The 20,543-nt window shown below is 39.8% G+C and overlaps 1 protein-coding gene across 3 annotated transcripts in view; it reads left to right on the top strand.

Annotated features, from left to right (window-relative positions):
• Positions 1-20,543, top strand: part of YES1 (YES proto-oncogene 1, Src family tyrosine kinase) — a 67,247-nt gene that overhangs the window by 19,516 nt on the left and 27,188 nt on the right. For 2 of the 3 annotated variants that reach the window (XM_024210769.3, XM_024210771.3), the window contains exon 2: positions 15,844-16,116. In XM_024210769.3, the coding sequence (XP_024066537.1) occupies positions 15,852-16,116 (265 nt within the window). In that variant the 5' untranslated portion in view covers positions 15,844-15,851. Of the gene's footprint in view, positions 1-13,677; positions 13,764-15,843; positions 16,117-20,543 lie in introns of those variants that run through there. The other variant, XM_024210770.3, reaches the window with a different exon arrangement.

Consider the following 20,543-nt stretch of genomic DNA (forward strand, 5'->3'; position numbering starts at 1 on the left):
GGGCTACAACCCACTTCTTCGGATGCATCCGAAGAAGTGGGTTGTAGCCCACGAAAGCTTATGCTCTAATAAATTTGTTAGTCTCTAAGGTGCCACAAGTACTCCTGTTATTTTTTTATAATTATACATAGAGTTAGGAATAGAATTCTTAGGGCAGTTTCATAGTCGAGATGGTAAGTTTAGAGTTGCAAAGAGTTCTTTCAGAATTAGTCTTTAGGTTCAGTCCAATGTCAGGGTGATCCAGATGGGACTGGAGACTTCAGTCTTTCGGCTCACGCTTCCCCTGATGAAGCTTAAGCAGATCTGAGATGAAAAGGATAAGGGCCCAAGAGTGTGTGTGTGTGTGTGTGTGTGTGTTTTGTTTTAAATATAGTTCCTGGGCAGCCTCTTGACAGTATGCAGTCCTTGGGTGAATAATAGACAATTATCCTAGCTTTTGAAGTAGACCTCGTCTTTCGTAGCATCACTGATAATTAGCTAAATGGATTAATGTAAGACAATTGCCTGTCTCCTGCCATTTACAGGTAGTTTGCTACATGCTTCCAAGGGAAATTAAGACAGTGATATCACTACAAGCACAGTTCATTTAAATGAATTAACAGAACACTGGGATAGACAGGAACTGTTTGGTTACGTTGTCAACCTTCTACAATATATATGTAAACACACACAACACAAACATTATCTACTAATATGTAGGGCCCTACCAAATTCACGGCCATGAAAAACACATCATGGACTGTGAAATACTGTCTCCCCCTGTGAAATCTGTATAGTATAGGGTAAAAGCACACACACAAGACTAGATTTAACGGGGTAGATCAGCGTTTCTCAAACGGGGGGTTCTGACCCAAAAGGGAATTGCGGGGGGGTCGCATGGTTATTTTAGGCTGGTGGGTCATGATATTGCCACCCTTATTTCTGCACTGCTGCCTTCAGAGCTGGGTGGCTGGAGAGGGGCAGCTGCTGGCCGAGGGCCCAACTCTGAAGCCAGCGCCCTGCGAGCAGCAGCGCAGAAGTAAAGGTGGCAATACCATATCAAACCATCCTTACTACTGTGCTGCTTCTGGCAGTGGTGCTGCCTTCAGAGCTGGGCTCCCGGCCAACAGCTGCCACTCTCCAGCTGCCCAGCTCTAAAGGCAGCGCCACTACCCCCAGCAGAGCGCAGAAATAAGGGTAGCAGTACCACACCCCCCCTACAATAACCCCCAACTCCTTTTTGGGTCTGGACCCCTACAATTACCACACCTTGAAATTTCAGATTTTAATAGTTGAAATCATTAAGTTTACTATTTTTAAAATCTTATGACCAAAATGGACCATGACTTTGGTAGGGCCCTACTAATATGTTTCTAAAGGTTGAATCTGGGTCAATTAGCCTGATAGTTGTGTAACACTTTCTGGACCTGTGTCACACCTGGCCTTTCCCATCTCCCATTTTGTAACCATTCCTCTCTTCCCCCCACCCCCTGTTTTCTTTTATTCCTACAGGCTTAATCCCTTGGTTTGCTCTGTATGATGGAATGGACTGGAAAGTGGCAGTTGCTAAAATGTTGGTAGGCTTCACTTTGCAAACTGTGGAGCACAGTGACTTACAGGGCTTTGTGTGTGCTCTGGATAGTTTAACTTTGCTGTCTGCAATATGGATAGCACAATGGCGTTTGAGCTGCAGAATGCCAAGTTACAGGGAGAGACTGTTGAGCAAGTGCAGCACCCTCTGTTACATATCCCTAAAAGAGAGGGAGAGCTGGCATATCCTTAAGAGATTACATTTTTTAAATTTGTGTTTTTACTTACTTTAGCGCTCCTTGTGAATATGAAATGGATGGTTGGTTGTTCTTACTTCACTCTTTCAGGTAGAAGCACCACTAAAAGTTTTTGATATCATTCAACACTGTTTCCTCCTCCTTCTATAATGTCTTTCCTGAAAAGTCTTTGGCCTTTGCCTAAAACAGTTGCAGCAATTCCTGTTTGTTTTTCCACCTGCATTTGAAGATCTGTCCAAAGGGAAACAGACAAGGAATAGGAAATGCACAATATGAGGTTTCCTGTTACCATCAAGCATTGCAGACTTAGTATACACAATACATTCTGCTGAAATTGCTTGTCCTGAGTTGGAAAGAGTTGAGCACTTTGATTCATCAGGCCTCTGAGTCAGCAGGAATTTATATTGCCTTGTAAGATTCATGGGACCAAGGTCTAGGCTTTCCCAGTGGCTGGCCCACAGTTGTGTAAGTCCCTCCCTTCAGCTGTTGGAGTTAACCAGGACTGAAGACATCTCTTAATACCTTTGTAATAGCAGCAACTCAAGAAATAGCCAAGTTTCACTTTCCAAAGATAAGAGGAGAGGAGATGTATTTCCTCTATTTTGTCCAGGACTGTAACACAGCAAAAATATCATGTCTACGCTGGAGAATCTAGCGCAGGGACGGGCAAACTTTTTGGCCTGAGGGCCGCATCGGGTTTCGTAAATTGTATGGAAGGCCGGTTAGGAGAGGGGGTCATGGCCCGGCCCCCACCTCCTATCTTCCCCTCTTTCCGCCCCCCCCTCCCGGATTCCTGCCCCATCCAACCCCCTGTTCTCTGACAGATGCTCTGGGATCCCTGCCCCATCCACATACCCCCGCTCCCTGTCCCCTGACTGCCCCCGGATCTCTGCTGCCCCATCCACCCACTCCTTTCATTCCTGACGGCCCCCCCAGGACCCCTGCCCCCATTCAACCCCCTGTTTTCCCCCCCCAACCACCATCCACACCCCTGACCACCACCCTGAACTCCCTTGCCCTCCAACCCCCCTTGCTCTCTGCCCCCTTACCGCACTGCCTGGAGCACCAGTGGCTGGCGACGCTACCACCACCATGCAGCACAGAGCACCGGGTCAGGCCGGGCTCTGCAGCTGTGCTGCCCCAGGAGCTCACAGCTCTGCTGCCCAGAGCATTGCGCCAGCGGTGGAGCGAGCTGAGGCTGCAGGGGAGGAGCTGGGGGCTAGCCTCCCGGGCCAGGAGCTCGGGGGCCGGGCAGGACGGTCCCGTGGGCCGGATGTGGCCTGCGGGCCGTAGTTTGCCCACCCCTGGCCTAGAGCATTTGTAGTAGGGCACTGCACGTTGCAGAGCCTGGTATCCGAGCATGGAGGAATAATTGTTTAATAGGCACTTCTGCATCACTCCATTGCCCATGTGGTCCTGCAGAGAGTGGATCCATTGGCCCTGAACTCTATGTGGGCAGGGAATCAGAGAACCACGTTTGTTGTTCCTTCTTGTGGTCTGCATTTTCAGGAGTGGATTGGTGCAGTGCTAGCTACTCCAGGTTTGGTCACATTTCCTTTAGCAGTCTGCTCTTTTATTTGGGTATTTGGGCATTGTGGTCTTTCCCAGTATTTGATTGATAACAAAACTCCAGGACTTAACAAAACAATAAGAAAAAATGTTTGTCAAACTTGGATCCTACCAACACTGAATTTCTCCAGTATAATGGTGCTGTCTGTATCTGCCAATATATGAAGCAATACAATATAGGCAATACAACAGCAGTAATGATAGCAGTTGTCAATAATACACCTTGTTTAGGTAAAATTTAATATAACTGTTCTCTTGCAATAAAGTTGTTTAGTATGGAGTTGTGGGAGAGTGTTACTTTTTGTGTTTAATTTTGAATTTCTTTGGCTTAAATACACATTTCCTTTTTATGCACAAAATAAAACAACCTTTTGTAGCATTAAACATACTTGAGTGGCTGTACTTGTTTATATATATTTTAACTTTTTGTATTCATGAAAAGGTTGACTTTTTCCAGCTGGCCTTCCTGATATTTCTATTGTTCAGCAGAGAACTAATTGACTAATGAGACCTGGGTATGTGGCCTTTGAATAAATTAGTTGCCACTTTTTACCAGTAATTGGTATTAGACACTTTAAGCACAGCTTTTGTTAATATGCTAGTGATTATCAACTAAAGAAGTAATTAAAATGGTCACACTGTTTTTACTCTACCTACTGTTGTAATAATTTGCCTTTTTGAAAATTAGTAGAGGCTGAGAGGTCTCTTAAGAATTTTATATATAGAATCAATGCTCTTTTTGTAATATCCTTTTAAAATCTTCTTTAAGGTTTTTTAAAATAATATAAATAAAGGTCCCAATCTTGCATCTACTTCTGCACATACTTAACCTTTATATTTGTGAGAAGTCCCAATAATGCATAATTGTCTGCAGGATTGGAGTCAAAAATAGCAAATTACAAAAGATATATTTTTATTGGAAACAAGTGCAAACTAAAGACAATATTCTAATAACTCTGGATTGCTACCTCTTCCTTCCCTGCTGACCCAAATCATTGGCGCTTCTGCTGTTCCTGATACATATATTTATGCATCGTTCAATGTAAATTGCATTTATCTCTCTCTCATTTTTCAAAGTTCAAATTCCGTATCACATAAGAGTCTGGAATGCTGGGCACCAAAAAGCCAGAGAATTTTGTTCAGTGTGATAGAGAACAAGTGATTAGTAAGAAGGTAATTATGAACAGGACCACTGAACTTGAAATAGGAAAACATTTATTTTTCATTTTATTTTATTTATTTATCAGTTACTATATAAATAATGAGGTGTTCATATTAGGTAAACTCAGTCCCCTCTATATACTATTCTGAGTAGTTAGCATATAAAGTATGTCCACATCCTTATAATTAGTTTTTTATATATGAAGTAAGAGACTTTTTTTTTTTTTTAATTCTGTGAAATGGTAAAAATCATAGATTAAACAATATAGCATCATTAGAAATATAATACATCAGTGTTTTGTCCTTATTAATAGAATTAGGTTTGGCAGAATTTGACTTTATATATAATTTTGAAGGATAAAATTGATTCTTTTAAAGAATTTTTCTCTTTTTAATGACAGTAGACATTGGGATTCAAAAGGCGAAAGCTTTGTAACTGTTAAAACACAAACTGTCATCATCGTATGTCAAAACGTACAACATAAATATCCTTAAATCAGATTCTAAAGTTCTCAAGCAGCATTTTTCTTTCTTTGCTTATCTGTAAATTTCTGTTATTGATGGAAATATTTTTTTCACGGGTTTGTGTGTTCAGTGAAATCATGTACCTACATTTACTAATAAAAATTGAATCCTTCCACGCATAAATAAAATCGATGAAAATACTGCAAGAGGCTTTTGTATTTTTCAAACAGTGAGATAAGAATTAAAATTAATATTATAACACATTTTAAGTATGTAACAAAGGATATGAGAAAGAAGACAGAAAAAGGAAAATATAGAGTGAGAAGAAAGGGGTAACTTTAATGTCTCCCACATTTACTACTAAAGTTTATATGATCTTTTGTTTAAAATAATTTGCAGAAGAATGTGCACAAACTTGTGTGCCTTCTCAAAATATAACTAGACATATGTGCAGAGTCATAAAGTTCCAGACTTGAACCCATTCCAGTATGGTGGAAGAGTCAGGGATTTTCTATCATCTACATATAACCAATGGAGCAACCATAATTAAAATTTGAATCCGCTTCCATTTATCTCTCTCTCATTTTTCAAAGTTCAAATTCCCCATCACATAAGAGTCTGGAATGCTGGGCACCAAAAAGCCAGAGAATTTTGTTCAGTGTGATGGAGAACAAGTGATCAATAAGAAGGTAATTATGAACAGGACCACTGAACTTGAAATAGGAAAACATGTTGATCACAACGCCTCCAATGTTTGTCAGAGAAGTGATTTGCTATCTTGTTCATATTTACTGGTATAATGGGTTATTATATTTTATACTATATTTTAACTCTAACACATTTTTTGAAATGGAACAAACACAAAAGACACTATGAATGACATCTCAAACCTCTGGCATCAGAGCTCTTTCCCATTTATTCATGACCTCTTCTTTAACAGGCATGGAAGACAGATTATTTTGTACAATCTTCCCATAACATTCTGAGGTTCCTTTCTTAAAAACAGGATTTACTCAAAAAGAGAGGCACTCTAGTACAGGCAACTTTAACTTCAGGCCAAGTGAGAAGACTAATTATCTGAAGATACACTGAGTGAAGCAAACACTTGTAACATTAAATTTTGCACATAATTTTGATGTCAAAACACACTAAACTACTTTTATCAAGACTAAATGCACTGAAAAGGGAAAATTATTTCTTGAATGTTTGTGTGACATACATTACAGGAAAACTATTAAGGAAATATGTTTGAAGTAGATGGGGCAATCGTGAAGGAAGCAGAGCCTTTAAAAATATGCCTTTTAATATAGTTTCTAGGACTGACTCTTATCCATTATTTCTTTTAAGTTGGTTAATGGAGACTGTAAATAAAGCTTTCATTGATATAAACCTTGCAGACTTTGAACTCTTCTCCACTGTTCTTTTATATTAGTCTACATTTCTCTAACTATAAAATGTAGTTGCCACACTTGGTGGTCTTAGTTTTGTCCTGTCTGAAAGGACAGTGCCTAAGATAATCCTCTTACTATATGGCAAGTTTTATCTCTGTAGGTAAAATTAGAGCTATTGTAGGCAAACCTCATAAGATGCTTGGAACTCTAAATATTATGGGCTTGCAAAATCTTGTTAGAGTCAATAGGAATGATGCTAAATAAGTGTAGAAGTCTGAAAAGATAAGTGTCTTCATGGTGAGAAATTAATCTGCAGTTAATCTAGTTCTGAAATAAATTCAAGTAAATGATGCCTATCAGGAACATATTTAAGCATGACTGTTAAATTGTGTCCATTTGCAATAGTTTTAGCAGGGAAAAATCTATTTTTTGTTGGTTTTTATTACATCTTTGAAAAATAGTTGCATGTTTTTCTTTTACAGTGCTTTCTCTGAATGGTAGTAATGTTGAGCTTTTTATTTTTAAATTTTGTTAGTGTAGTGGTTTTTTCCATACTCATGGGAAAGAGAATCTAAACATGATTGTGGTTGGTGTACGAAAGTTTTGATATGTAATCAAACAACCAATTAAGTGTTTGGAACACAATAAACTTATTGGAGTGTGCTTTGAAAAAAGTGTCCAAAGTGGTTAATGCATTGATGCCTCATCTCACTTTTTCTGATGCTTTAAACTTATGCATAATGTGAGTTTTTGGTTTGTTTGTTTGTTTTTATCTTTAGGTCACTCCAGATATTGGAATTGTGTGTGTGTGTGTGTGTGATAGAAGCAGACTTAAAGTTGTTCTCCGTACTGTGAGCTCCATAGAGTACACTAGTGGTTTTATAAAATGGCTTTTTAAAAAGTTGTCAGATGCGTCTTTCTTTGAGAACAAATGTATTAAATATAGAAAGTTTTTGGAAAACAATGAGTTGCTTAAATATAATCTGTGAAATGAACAAGATTCACCCAGCTGCCCTAGTGCAAATAGGTTTCAGAGATACCAGATATATTTTGTTACTGGCAGTAGTTCATAAAGTCAGTCGGAAGTAGACTAGGTGGTTTAGGTAAGTTGTAACGTATTTTATTTTAATTTGAAATCAACTTTTGGCATGCTTTTTCACACATGCAAGACTCTTAAATCTGTTAAATGTTCTTTAACCATTCAACTAAACATCCATAGGACTAAACTGCTTTTAAGTGCATCAAAAAAGCATTGGAATTCTTCCCTTGTTACTTGTATTTGTTGCATTGATTGATTGACTATGTACATTTAAGGAAAAGAATGCACTGACTAGACTTTGTGGAGCAATAGCAATGGTTTATGGTTCATGTATTGTGGTGGTGTGTTTGTAGTATCTTTAGTACTTAGAAGATTTCATGTGGTGACGGTATGCTGCAGCACAAAATACATCTCACTCCTGAGACATGAATTTACATTTTTATTTTAAATATTATGCCTTCATACTCTGCACATCTGCTGTACAGAATTTCTTTTGCAAACTGTAGTTTTAGCAAAAAATCTCTTGGATTCTTGGCTGTTGGAGTAAGGAAAATGAATCATCAGCATCACGTACAATTTCATGTGGTTTGAATGGGGATTTTTTAGGATGCACCCAAGAGCATAGTTAAAATATATTTTATATTCACTTCTTGAATATAAACAATATGCTGACTTTTAGAGAACCTTGAAGGGGACACCAACAACTTAACAGTGAAAATCTAATTTGAAAACTTTGTATCTGTTGTTGCAAGTAACCCCTAAAATTACTTGCATGTTTTTCTGCCTGGATTTTTGGCTCCAGTTCAGGCACCCTCAACCCTAGCTGTTGAGCAGTTTTGTGTCTACTGCAGCCCCATCTCTTTGCAACCTCCCCCTCCCCCTCCCCCCCAGTCTTCAGTTACCTCACACTGGGTAGGCAGCTCCTGACTGAAGTGGAGCACACTAATGGCAGCAACAGGAGTGCAGAAAGGGAGGATGGTCTTTCTAGTGAAGTGAGTGGGACTCAGGAGATCTGGGTTCAATTCTTGATTCTGCAGCAGACTTCCTGTGTGACTCTGGATAAGTCATTAAGAGCTTGTCTACATGGGAAAGTTTTACCCATATGATTAATCAGTATAGCCATTCCTCCTTTCCCTTTATGGAAGCACTTATTCTAGTAGCTTAAACCCATTCCTAAACTGTATCAGATAAACTGAATAAAATAAAAACAGTGATATCTAGCTCTTATAGTGCTTTTCATTAATAGATCTCAAAAAGCTTTACAAAGGAGGTCAGCATCATTGTTTCCCCATCTGTAAAATGGAGATAAGCACAGGCAGATGCAGTGATTTACCCAGGTCACCCAGCAGGCCCGTGGTCAAGCCAAGAATGGAACCCAGGTCTCCTGAGTTCCAGTCCAGTGCTCTGTCCAAGGCACTCATACCAGAAAAAATGTGTCTACACCGTAAGGTTATAACAGTATAACTATTGGTTCAAATTCATGCATTAACTCATACTGATATAACTTTCCCATGTAGACAGACAAGTCATTAATTTATCTATGCCTCCGTTTTCCATCTGTAAAATGGGGATAATATTTCCTTTGTCTGACTTGTCCATTTTAGATTTGTAAGCTCCAAGGCAGGGACTATTTCTTGTTGTATGTACGGCACCAAGCACAGTGGGGCCCTGATTGTGGTTGGGGCATCTAGGCACAACCATAATACAAATAGACAATAACTTCAGGAGGAGCACCAGATGCTGTAGCTTTCATGGAGCCCTTCCAAATACAGTTGACCTCCCACAATAAGCACTGAGCAAGTAGTGGATCCCGTAGGTCAGGCACCAGGCAAAAAAAGGAGAGTGCAGTCTGAAGCGGGGACTCCCAGTCCTCCCTACTGATCTCAGCTTCACCCAGCTCTTGTGTCAGTCCCTAGTTCTGCTTCTTTTTGGTGTGAAAATAGACCTTATTCTCCCTCTGCTCCTTGAAACTACAATCCCATAGGACATTGGGGTCAGGTAGTAAGGCTTCCCTTGTGTGGCAAGTATCTTTCAGGGTATATCTATGCTGGGATAAAAGACCTGTGGCACGGCCGCAGCTGGCCCAGGTCAGCTGACTTGGGATCAGGCTATAGGGCTAAAAATCGCTGTGTAGATATTCAGGATCGCACTGGACTCTGCGCCCTCGAAAGGTCCTTGTTAGTCAAGAAACTGGCTCTTTATTGAGAAAATCAATCACCCTCAAGAACCCACTTTGACAGAAACATAAATCTAATTTCGGAAGGAACCGCAAGCTGGTTGAGGACAGGTGTAATATGTTCATCTGCGTAACTTTTTTTAAAACTAGGAAGTTTTAACAAGTTTACAAGTCTTTGAAAATTGTTTTATACAGAAAGCTAACTTTAATAGAAGCGATGGCATCTGAGCAATTAAGAAACACAATTTATAACTAATTTATATCAATCTTTGCAGACAACTTTCCCATCAAAAAACTTTTAAAAAATATACAGTTAATATAAACGGCCTTTCTTACATAACTGATTTATTCCCTTTATGTGTTCAGAGTCCTGTATTTTTGCTTCACTTCAGTTGCTGCAGTGCAATAGGAGACTGCTGGGTTTTATTCTAGTGTCTGCATAGTCAGTGAAATCAACTAAATTCCAACTGCAGCACCAAATTCTGACCTCAGTTACTTGTGCAACCCTGTTGAGGACAGTATTTGGCATGTGGAACCTCTTACTGGTTGGTTTTACAGTGCTATCAGTAAGGAAAGGGAAAAATATGTATTGCTGTTAAACTAAACAGATTTTGATCTGAGACACACAAAACAACGGAGCCAACGGTGCTGTTTTTCCAGTAACTTTTCATTGTAGAACTACACTTTAATACTAGCTATATTAATCACAGAACTTCTGGTAGTTAAATTCCATCCATTGTGTCACTGGCTTCTTTTATGCTCCTGTCTCACTGTCTTCACTCCTTCCCTCTCACCAAGTTATTATTTACAACCAATGACATTTTTAGCTGCATAACAATAGACTGGGGATTTAAAGTGGTGGTTGTATTATGCTAATGGTGTTATAATTAATTATGATGAGATACCCTGTAAATGAATGGTCTCAAATTTCATGGGTTGGTCACAGCGAAATTAGAAAATTTCATGATTGTCAGTTTGTTAAAGTGTATTAAATAATACATGTGATGTAATTCAAGTAAAGACAAAAGATTATGCCAGTTTTGTGAAGACTAGAAACCATTCATGTTTATCCTTTGAAGTATGCATTTCTTCTTCACTTTTTATAGCAAAGGCAATACCTTTCATATCCAAACGTATACCTTTTAGATGGAATTAGTAAATGTTATAATAGAGCCAGAATTAGGAGCATAGGTTTTTAGACATTCTTAGCGGGGATCTTTGATTTCCCCCATTCTTTTACTCTGCACCACCCTCCTACTTTATTAAATCAGTTTTAACTACTACCATCTGAAACTACTAGGGTGACCAGACAGCAAGTGTGAAAAATTGGGACAGGGGGTGGGGGGTAATAGGAGCCTATATAAGAAAAAGACCCAAAAATCGGGACTGTCCCTATAAAATTGGGACATCTGGTCACCCTAGAAACCACCTGTTTGGCTACTGCCATCTGAAACCACCTGTTCCACTGTGCTTGTCCAACAATACAGTAAGCAAGCAGTCTCCACTCAAACAAGTGACAGTAGAGCTGAATTTGTGAAAGTAAACAATCAGATGTTAAATAAAGCTAGAAGATCCACTCAACTAACCTGCAGAATATTAGTGACATTTTGAATTGTAAAAAATATTCTATTTTTATAATCACACAGAATTTTAATAAGACTTTTTCCTTCAACACTAATTTGGAGCTTCAAGTGTCCATAAAAAAGAGAGAGAATTAAGTTATAGGCTTCGTATTGACTGCATAGAGCCAGTCTGTTATTAAGAGGGGGGGAGAGAGGAGTTCTAGGCACTCTGAAAAAGAGAAATGTATAAACAAAAGTCATTCTCTTTTCTCCCTTGTCATCAGAGAATGGCAAGCGCTCAGACTGTAAAGAAGAAAGAGGAGAGAGAGAGAGACCCAAAAAAAGGCTTCCCTCTGGACCACTTCAGAATCACACTCTGTAAAAGGCATCCGAGTGTATGATGGATCATGAGGAAAGTAAGAAATTAAAACCAAAAAACAACAAAAAAAAAACCCTTCTTTTCTGGCATGGCTTCTAAGAGGGAGCTCTGCATTCTCCTTGATCCTAAGGAGAAGAATGTTATCAAATCAGAGTAGGCACAAGTGAACCAAACATAAGAGACTCTCACATTATAAAAATTCAGTGTGGCACCCAAATTACTTTAAAAAAAAAAAAAAAAAAAAAAAAATCTGCGTTCACTACTCTTTCCAACATGCATACAGCAGTTGCCAGCCTGTTGAATACTCAGTAATTCTCTGAAGCTTTGGAAACCAAAGATGACTTTTTGCCCAAAAAACCTCGCAGACCACAGGGTAGAATCCACCTTATGGAAAAATTGAAACAGCTGTTCTGAGAGCTTTTCAGCCTGCTTTGCTCTGGCTATATTAGCCTTAAATGATTGTCAGAAGTTTTATCCATCAGTCCTAAAGATGTAAAAAATCCCAAGATACTTCTGGTACAAGCCTTAACATCAAATATGGCCTCTTTGAAGCACTGTGGGAGCCAAGTGTTTTAGAGAACCAATGGAAAAGCAGTTCTTGAAGCAAAAGATATTTTCAGGAAGATTCTCCTATCACAAGAAGGAATGAAAAACAATAAAAAGCAGGCATTCCTTTTGTGACTCCTTCCCTGCTAGATTCTTTAGACAAGACTCAGACACACAGAAAAAATTAAAATCGGAAAAATAGATGAGTTGTCCAGATGTTCTGCCACAAAAACTTGGAGTGCTTCTTGTCCCAGTGCATTCTTGGAGATATGGTGGCTCTCATCAGTTCTTCAAACTAGGAAATCACCCCTTCTTTGAACAGGTAGGTGACAAAGATAATCAGCAAGGTCTGTGCAACAGAATTAATCACTCAGACCTGCAGATTTGGTTTTCCCCTGGCCCAACATTCCATAATCTAACAAAGCACAAGTCAGAGAATAGAAGATGGAGAAATAGCCTTTATATTTTGAGCCTCTCAAACTACTCCACTTTGAACAGAGACCAAGGGATACTCTATCTTCCATCACCAAGTTCTCAAGTTGTTTTGATGCTTTGCAAATATCTTTGACCTGAACCATTTGGACAAATTAATCAAAAGGGCAAAATTCAATATGGAAACTCGAAAATCTCATTTGTCAACTGTCTCCTAGAACAGTTTTTCTTCTGTTGGCCCTTGGGGAGGCTTACCTGATATTCTCTATCAGTCCTTCCTGCAGCCAGTTTCTCATACTCTTTTTGGACAACATTCTAATTGGGCCCCATTCCAGTCAGAGAGCAGAATTGGACACCTACATTTTTAGTCCTTCTCCTTCAGAACATAGTTTCCTGGAAAACTCACTTGATTCCCAAGTCAGTACCATGGAATCATAGGTATTCGTCTCATCTCCAAGGAGCCAAGTGTAGGGAGTCTGTCAAGCCTTTATCCTTAGTCAGATTTCTGTGAAGCCTAGTGAATGATGTTGGTTTCGTATATAAACATAACTTGGGCAAAGTTTTTATTTATACAGTTATACTTCAAAAGATCTTGTTCTTCCTTCCACGTGTCTGTTTATCTCGTCTGTAAAATGACATTGGTCTGAGGTGAAAAAACTTAGTGCCCATGGAAGGGAGGCATAAATTGTAACTGGGAAACCTATCCTTCGTATAACTATTTTTGTATTGTCCCTGTTAAGACCAGCAGAAAAGAGGTGTTAAATACTTGTTGGAAGCTGCTCTGGTTATATACATTTTTAGTAACACATACTGTACTATAATAACCAAATCCCCACATTACAGACCAGCTGTTTAGGATTTTTCCTTTCTCTAGTAATGCATTACAAAGCTAAATGCTAAAAAAAAAAAAAAAGCCTATTGTTACTCTCTCCAACTTCCCTAACCCTCCTTTCCCCCTCGATATGTTGTAGAAAGTCTTCATGTATATTTTTATTCTTTTAAAAGAAGGGCTTTTGTCATTTTCTGTTTTGTGTTTTTAAATGGGGGGAGTATGTGATTTTTAACGTAGAGCTCTTGGATTTTCTTTGTCTGTTTGTGTCTGAATGTGGCTTTTCCTTGAAGTGCCGATTGAATATCTGTTGTTAATCTCTTAAACCTCAGAAAGAAGATTACCTTAACAGTGAACCAAAAGGCAGGGGGATCTACTGCGTTCCTTGAATATGAATTCAAATCCTCAATAAGTATCTTTCTGCAGTCTGTTCAAATATAACATGACGGTACTTTTCACTACTAGCTACTATTTTAATTAATGAGGCTTGTCACAGAAACTATTTCTAATCATTACAACATACATTAACATTTACATTGTACATTTGGCCAAATGTACAAGTGCTCTGGACAGAATCCAGCAGGTTTTACTAGGTCAAGCGAACTTTTTTTTTTTTTTTTTTTTAAATCCTGAAGTCTCATTAGCTTGTTAGCCAGATGTTAAAGACAGAGTAAAAAACTTGACAGAACCATCTCTGAGAGAGATTTAGTGGCACAGTATGTTTTGAGGATGCAGCAGCTTTTCCTTTTGCCGTCTTTTTTTAATCTACATAATTTTTGTTTTAATAAATAATGCTCATGTATTTGTCTTCTTGAAGCACTGACTTTGTGTGACTTTATAACTACAAGCCAGATAATATATCATTTTATTTTAAGTACTGCTAGCAAAACACACTTTCACAAAGGCAGTACGGTTCATACTGTACACTTTTAAAAAAATGTTGCAATGGAGATTCTCTACTAAAGGGGGTAGGCTTCAGGATTAGGCAACAAACCACACTGAGAATCCAGACAGACAAAATATGGTGGTTCACATCCTACTGGATGCAATTGTCCAGACGTAGTGGAGAGGTTATAAATAGGTGTTCGTCATTGGATTAAATTTAATTGGGAGTTACCTATTAGGAGCCTTCCAGATCTATATTACAGGATTTCTTTTGTAAGGTGTTTTTAAACAGCTGAACTCTAACTTCTCTTGAAGTCATGCATTTATGTGATCCTTTACTTGGTTGTTCTAGTAACATTTAGACATTATCAACAGATTAGGGTTAACTATAATAAATTAAAAAAACCTCCTTGGACAAATTCTGGCATTTCCATGATATTTTTGTTTTGTTCATCCCTGCAGAATTTTTAAACTATATTTGCAGACTGCAACAATTCAGCTAGGTTGGATCTCTCTTATTAGCTAGTACAGTACCACAGATGTTAGAGACCAAAGTGATATGGTGAATATTCTTATACTGATGTATAGGAATTTGTGCATTGAAAGGAGAACATAGTTTTGTGTGCTTCCTCTGCCATGTGTTCACTGTCCATTCCAGAGCCTGAGAGTTAGTTTTTAAGAAAATGAAAAGTGTCTTTAACATTTTAATGACCAGATGAAAAGAGAAATAATACACACACACAACTTGAAAAAAAATATTTGAAAGTAGATGGATTGGGGCAATGATTAGAACTTAAGTTTGTTCCAGATGCATATATCTAATGATTGAAGAGATTGGTGATGATTGCAAATGAAAAAATGTGTACACAATTAGTTACTTGAAGGAAGAACTCCAGTATTCATACTTATTTGACCAGCCATGGAAGAAAGATTCATGAAATATTAACCATAGATGTCAATGAAAAGAGACTATATTTTTTTTATTAAATGCTTCCAATTTGTTGCTGGTTTCAGTCATTTTCCCTAAATTTCTCAGTGATGTGGACAGCTAATTATTTCATGTTAAAGGAGACTTCCACTTTTGAAGTTAAGACAGAATTATTAACTCTGGAATTGTCATGTCATTTCAGTGCTCCAGCTAGCATACAATAGAACCTCAAAGTTATGAACGCCTTGGGAATGGAGGTCCAAGTTCAGTCTCATCTCCTATAAGTCTTCCCACGGCTCTAATCTTTCCATTACCCATCTTTCTACTTTTTCTGTCTCCTGAGAATTTACAGTCCAGGGAGGAATCATAATGATGAATATCCAAATACTGTTCTTGTTAAGGGCTGTCAAGGTGTAGCACTTTGGGGAAAAATAAGTTTCTATTGATTCTATGAATTCTACAGTTTTCCATCCAGAAAACTTTTTTCATTAGTATTTGTAATCCAGGTATGCTAGCAAGCTAACTTAACTATTTTCTCCAGCATTTATCTATTGAAATTTCAGCAGTTTCTGTGGCTGTAAAACCAACTACCACCTTCTTTTTAATTTTTTAAGCAGTACTTAATCAGTATTTATAATAAGCCTTTTTCATGTTTTCTACATTAACTATATATCAATGGTGAGATGATTTTTTTTTTTTTTTCTTTTCTGTACAGAAGCAACCATGGGGTGCATTAAAAGCAAAGAGGACAAAGGTCCAACAATGAAATATAGAACTGATAACCCTCCAGAGCTTGTTAGTTCCCACATCAGCCATCATGGATCAGATTCTCTCCAAGCAACACAGTCACCTGCAATAAAGGGACCATCAGTTAACTTTAACAGTCATTCCATGACTCCATTTGGAGGACCTTCGGGGATGACCCCCTTTGGAGGAGCCTCTTCCTCGTTTTCAGCTGTGCCCAGTCCATATCCTAATAGTTTAACAGGTGAGATTTATGTAAAATAATTTAGTTTTTATCTGTTGACAGTCTCATCTATTAAATGTTATAGTGCCGTACAACACAAGAAAACATATAGGACCAAAACAGAACACTTTCCTAAGGGCTTCTGCTTTTCAAGGTCTTTACCATTCAGATGGTAATTCAGTGGATATCATTCCAAAGAGTACAGCAAAGAGAATGTCAATGGAAATCCAAGGCAGTAACAGGAGCAGGTAAGACTGTATTCGTGAGTCTGAGACATCAAAGATACCTGTATGGAATAATGACCTTGAAATTTGGGGGAATGATTCAAAGTGTAATAATACAGACAACAAAAAAGATTCAGGAAATGTTTTTTGACATAGATTTCTTACTAGGCATATTAATACAGAACTTTGAGTATTCATTCATTTAAACTACAGTATAGAAACACATTTCCCGCACCCATCAGGAGCAGTGCAAAGGCTTGGGGGAGCTGGGTAATGGAGGAGCTGAGGGAGAGGGAAGTAATTGCTGGGGAAGAAGCCTTGGGAGTGAACCTGAAGAGGCGTTGGGTGTGGATGGGAGAAGCATGGAACAATGTTTTTGTGTGAGTGGGGATGGGGGTGGAGGAAGGGATTGTTAGGGAGTTGGGGAGCCTTCCCATCAGACCCTGGCTGAGCCTAGCCTCTCCCAATCAGTCAAGCCCATCTGTCCCTGTTCCCATGTGGCGCTGCGCCTCCATTCAGCCATCCGTCCTCCCTGTCCCTGTGTGGCACTGTCCCTCCAGCCCCCGTCCCCATGTGTCCCTGCACCCTGACTCCCATTCAGCCCCCACTCCAGTCTGTCCCGCCTCGAGCCCTTCTGAACCCCAGTCTATGTGAACCCCCAGTAGTCCCGTGTGTCCCACTCCGTCTGTGCCTCCATATTCTCTTGCCTCCTCACCTGGCCCCCTAGGCAGGGAGCTTTGAGGAACGCAACCTCTCCTCCTCCTCCCTACTGGCTGCTAACTGCTACAGCCAGTGAGCGGTGAGTCAGCTGCTGCTGTTCTGGCACCACAGCAGCCCCTGGTGGGCGAAAGGCGTAACTGCAGCACCTCTCTGGCAGAATGTATTTTCTGCGGAGAAAAAAAGTCAGCGGAGCACATGAATTCTGCATGTGTGCAATGGCGCAGAATTCCCCCCAGGAATAACGTCAAGCACTTCCTTTACCTTGACAGCTATCTGTTACAGAGAGCTGACATTGGTGAGGAAATTCAATACCACCTTCAATGCGCCATATGGTGCTGAAACCTGGGTCACGTACAGTAGACACTTCAAGATTCTTCAACGATACTATCAACAGTGCCTCCAGAAGATCTTCTGAATCAAGTGGGATGACCAATGCACCAACATTAGTGTTCTGTCGCAAGCCAAAACCTCCAGCATTGAAGCTATGATCATCCACTACCAACTCCGTTGGGCTGGTCATGTTCTTCAAATGCCAGAAAATCATCTCCCAAAGCAGGTCATGTTCTCACAATTGGACCATCGCCAATAGACGAGGGGTGGGCAAAAAAAGTGCTTCAAAGACACCCTCAAAGCCAACATGAAGAAATGCAATATTGACATAAACTCACGGGAAACCCAAGCCCGAGACCAACCAATATGGAAAAGGACCTTGTGACAAGGACCCCGGTATTTTGAGATCCCACAGAGACAACAGGAAAGGAGGAAAGAATGCACTGCAGCCCAACTCTACAGTCCAGATCTGCCCCGTCATTGGGAAATGTCTGCCCCAATTGTGACAGGATCTGTGGATCCTGGATCCATCTCATTAGCCACCTGCGGATCCACCAGTGATAACTGACTATCATTTTATGGAAGACAATCATTAAGGATACAATTCTGTCACAGATTCCGTGACTTTCTGGGACTTCTTCTCAGGCAGGGCTGGAGCAACTGTCAGTCTCCGGGCTGCTGGAGCTGTCAGCAAAAGGAGCCCCCGGGGGGGTGGCAGCCAGCCTGAGTTGGGTCAGCTCCTGCTAGGGCTGGAGCAGTGATGGGGCTGGAGCAGGTGCAAACCCGGCAAAACTCTGTTCCCCCCATGTCTCCCAGAGTATTTTTAGTAAAAGTCAGGGACAGGTTGCGGGCTTCTGTGAATGTTTATTACCCATGACCAGTCCCTGTCTTTTACTAAAAATACCCGTGGCAGAATCTTAAGGTTAACAATCATCCTCAAACTCTGAGGGATCACTAATTAATCCAGTCTGGGCTGGGGTGCACGTTACCAAAAACTCAAAGTACTTGGCCACTGAAACACATGGCAGTTGACACTCTGTGTAAACATCCGATAACTCAGGGCTGTATGCTGTGCCCTGAAGGTCTTTCCTCCCATCACTGCAACATCAACGTATTACACGTCCTGACAGGCAATCACTGAGTCTCTCCTTAGATGTAAGGAAGCTGTGGCTGTGATACATAAAACATCATATCTAGTCAGTTCTCCACCCAACAAGAGAAGAAAACGTACAGGCAGAGATTAGCTAAGCAGAAAGACCTAAATCTAGCATGAGTGGTCTCTAAAACAAACTAACCAATGTCCTCTTCCAGAATGGGACCACCCAGATATCAACCTCTTCACTTCCAGAGCAAACACAAAATACCTCTTGTACTGTACCAGAGACAGAAGAGTCTAGAAATCCCTATCAGACTCTTTCCTTATGAGATGGTGTTCATAGCTCTTGTGTACCTTCCTTCAAAACTTTTGTTTCTCAGAGTCTTTTGGAAGATCAGATAGACAAGCAATTCTCATTCTTGGACTATGTCTACACTACTGCCATATCTATGCTCTGCAAATAGATGCACCGTGAGTCGATTTAGCGGGTCTAGTGAAGACCCACCAAATCAACCACAGATTGCTCTCCAGTCGACCCCAGCACTCTTATGCCAATGAGAAGAGTAAGGTAAGTTGACGAGAGAGATTCTCCCGTCAACACAATGCAGTGTAGACATTATTCAAGTAGCTGGAGTTGCGTAACTTAGGTCGACTTACTGTGGTAGTGTAGACATAGCCTTGTAGCCCCCCCTAAATCCACACCAACATTGTTACTCTGTTTCCTAGAGCTGATCCTTATTACCTCTCCCTCAAGATTACAAGCTTTAAAATAGTCAGCTTGCAACGCAGAGGATAATATCCCAACCAGTACTGACCACTCCTGATGACAGAATGCAGACAGTTCTAACCCAATCGAGAACGGACCTCTACAGTGAGGTGTTGCAGGCAAAAATAGCATCCAAGATTGAAAATGTTGCCTAATAAAGATTTGATTCCATCTTAGTCTAAAATTGCTGGAATTCTGGCCTGTTTTCTGTATAAAGTGCTTAGACCTGTCTGCAGCCTCTCGAAGCACACCTAACAGCTCCTCTGCTTACTATCAACATGTTGAAGCAGACTTATATTTTTCAATCCACTGTTACTAGATTTTTTTTAAAGTCCTGATCAATGCATTCACCCTCTACCAAGGAGCTTTATGAAACTAATATATGCCCTTCCTTTGAACCTCTCAAGGAAATTTCCCTAGAGTGAGTCTTCTAAAAGCTGCTTTTCTAATTGCCATAGCCTCTTCTAGGAAAATAAGTGAACTACAGACCTTAATGACTATGCCACTTTCTATTGTGATCCACAAAGAAAAAGTGATTGAGACCCCCACCCAAGTGTTATTCCTAAAGTGGTATCAGATTTCGACCTCAGCCAGTACATGTTCCTCCCTATCTTTCCCAGACCTATTCCCATCCTGGGCAGGTAGTTTGCACAATTCAGATGATAAAAGAATGTTTTTCTATTTAGAGAAGACAAATAGGCTCTTTGTAGCTCATGGGAAAGATGTCTGGGAGAAAGTCAGAAAATCTTCAATGAAATAGTTTTTCCATCAGAAGAATGCCATATTGACAAAATTGAAATTTTTCACAAAATCATATACATTTCTATGACCGTTCCGTTTGGGGGGGATTTGATTTTTTTTTTTCCCCTCTGAGTGTCAGTGTTCTATTTTGACATGTTCAGAAGTAAAAGTTTTGATATTTTTTTACTTCAAAATTTATTTTCTATAAAAAAAAAAATTGTCAATCTAAGTTAAATGTTTCAAATTTATTGAAGGAAACATTCTGATTGAACCAAAACTTTTTTCTTGATTTCAGTATGTAAAAATGTTTAAATTTTGGCTTTTCATCCTAATTCAGAATGACATTCTCCCCCCCCCCTCCCCCCCAAGTCTCAATTTTTCACAGGATGGGGAAGTCCATTTTGTGACCAGCTCTAGTCTGGGAAAACCTAGATCTAAATAGGGTCTTCCTTGGTAGAGTATGAGGTGCATAGAACTATCTAGCATCTTAGCTAGACTGCCAATTCTTGCAGGCATAAGATCCCCCTCTGAAGGCTGTGGAGGTATGGGCTTCAGAGCCCAAGCTCCAGCC

Source organism: Terrapene carolina, unplaced genomic scaffold (genome assembly GCF_002925995.2).
Source record: "Terrapene carolina triunguis isolate 2854851 unplaced genomic scaffold, T_m_triunguis-2.0 Scaffold58, whole genome shotgun sequence".
Taxonomy (NCBI): domain Eukaryota; kingdom Metazoa; phylum Chordata; order Testudines; family Emydidae; genus Terrapene; species Terrapene triunguis.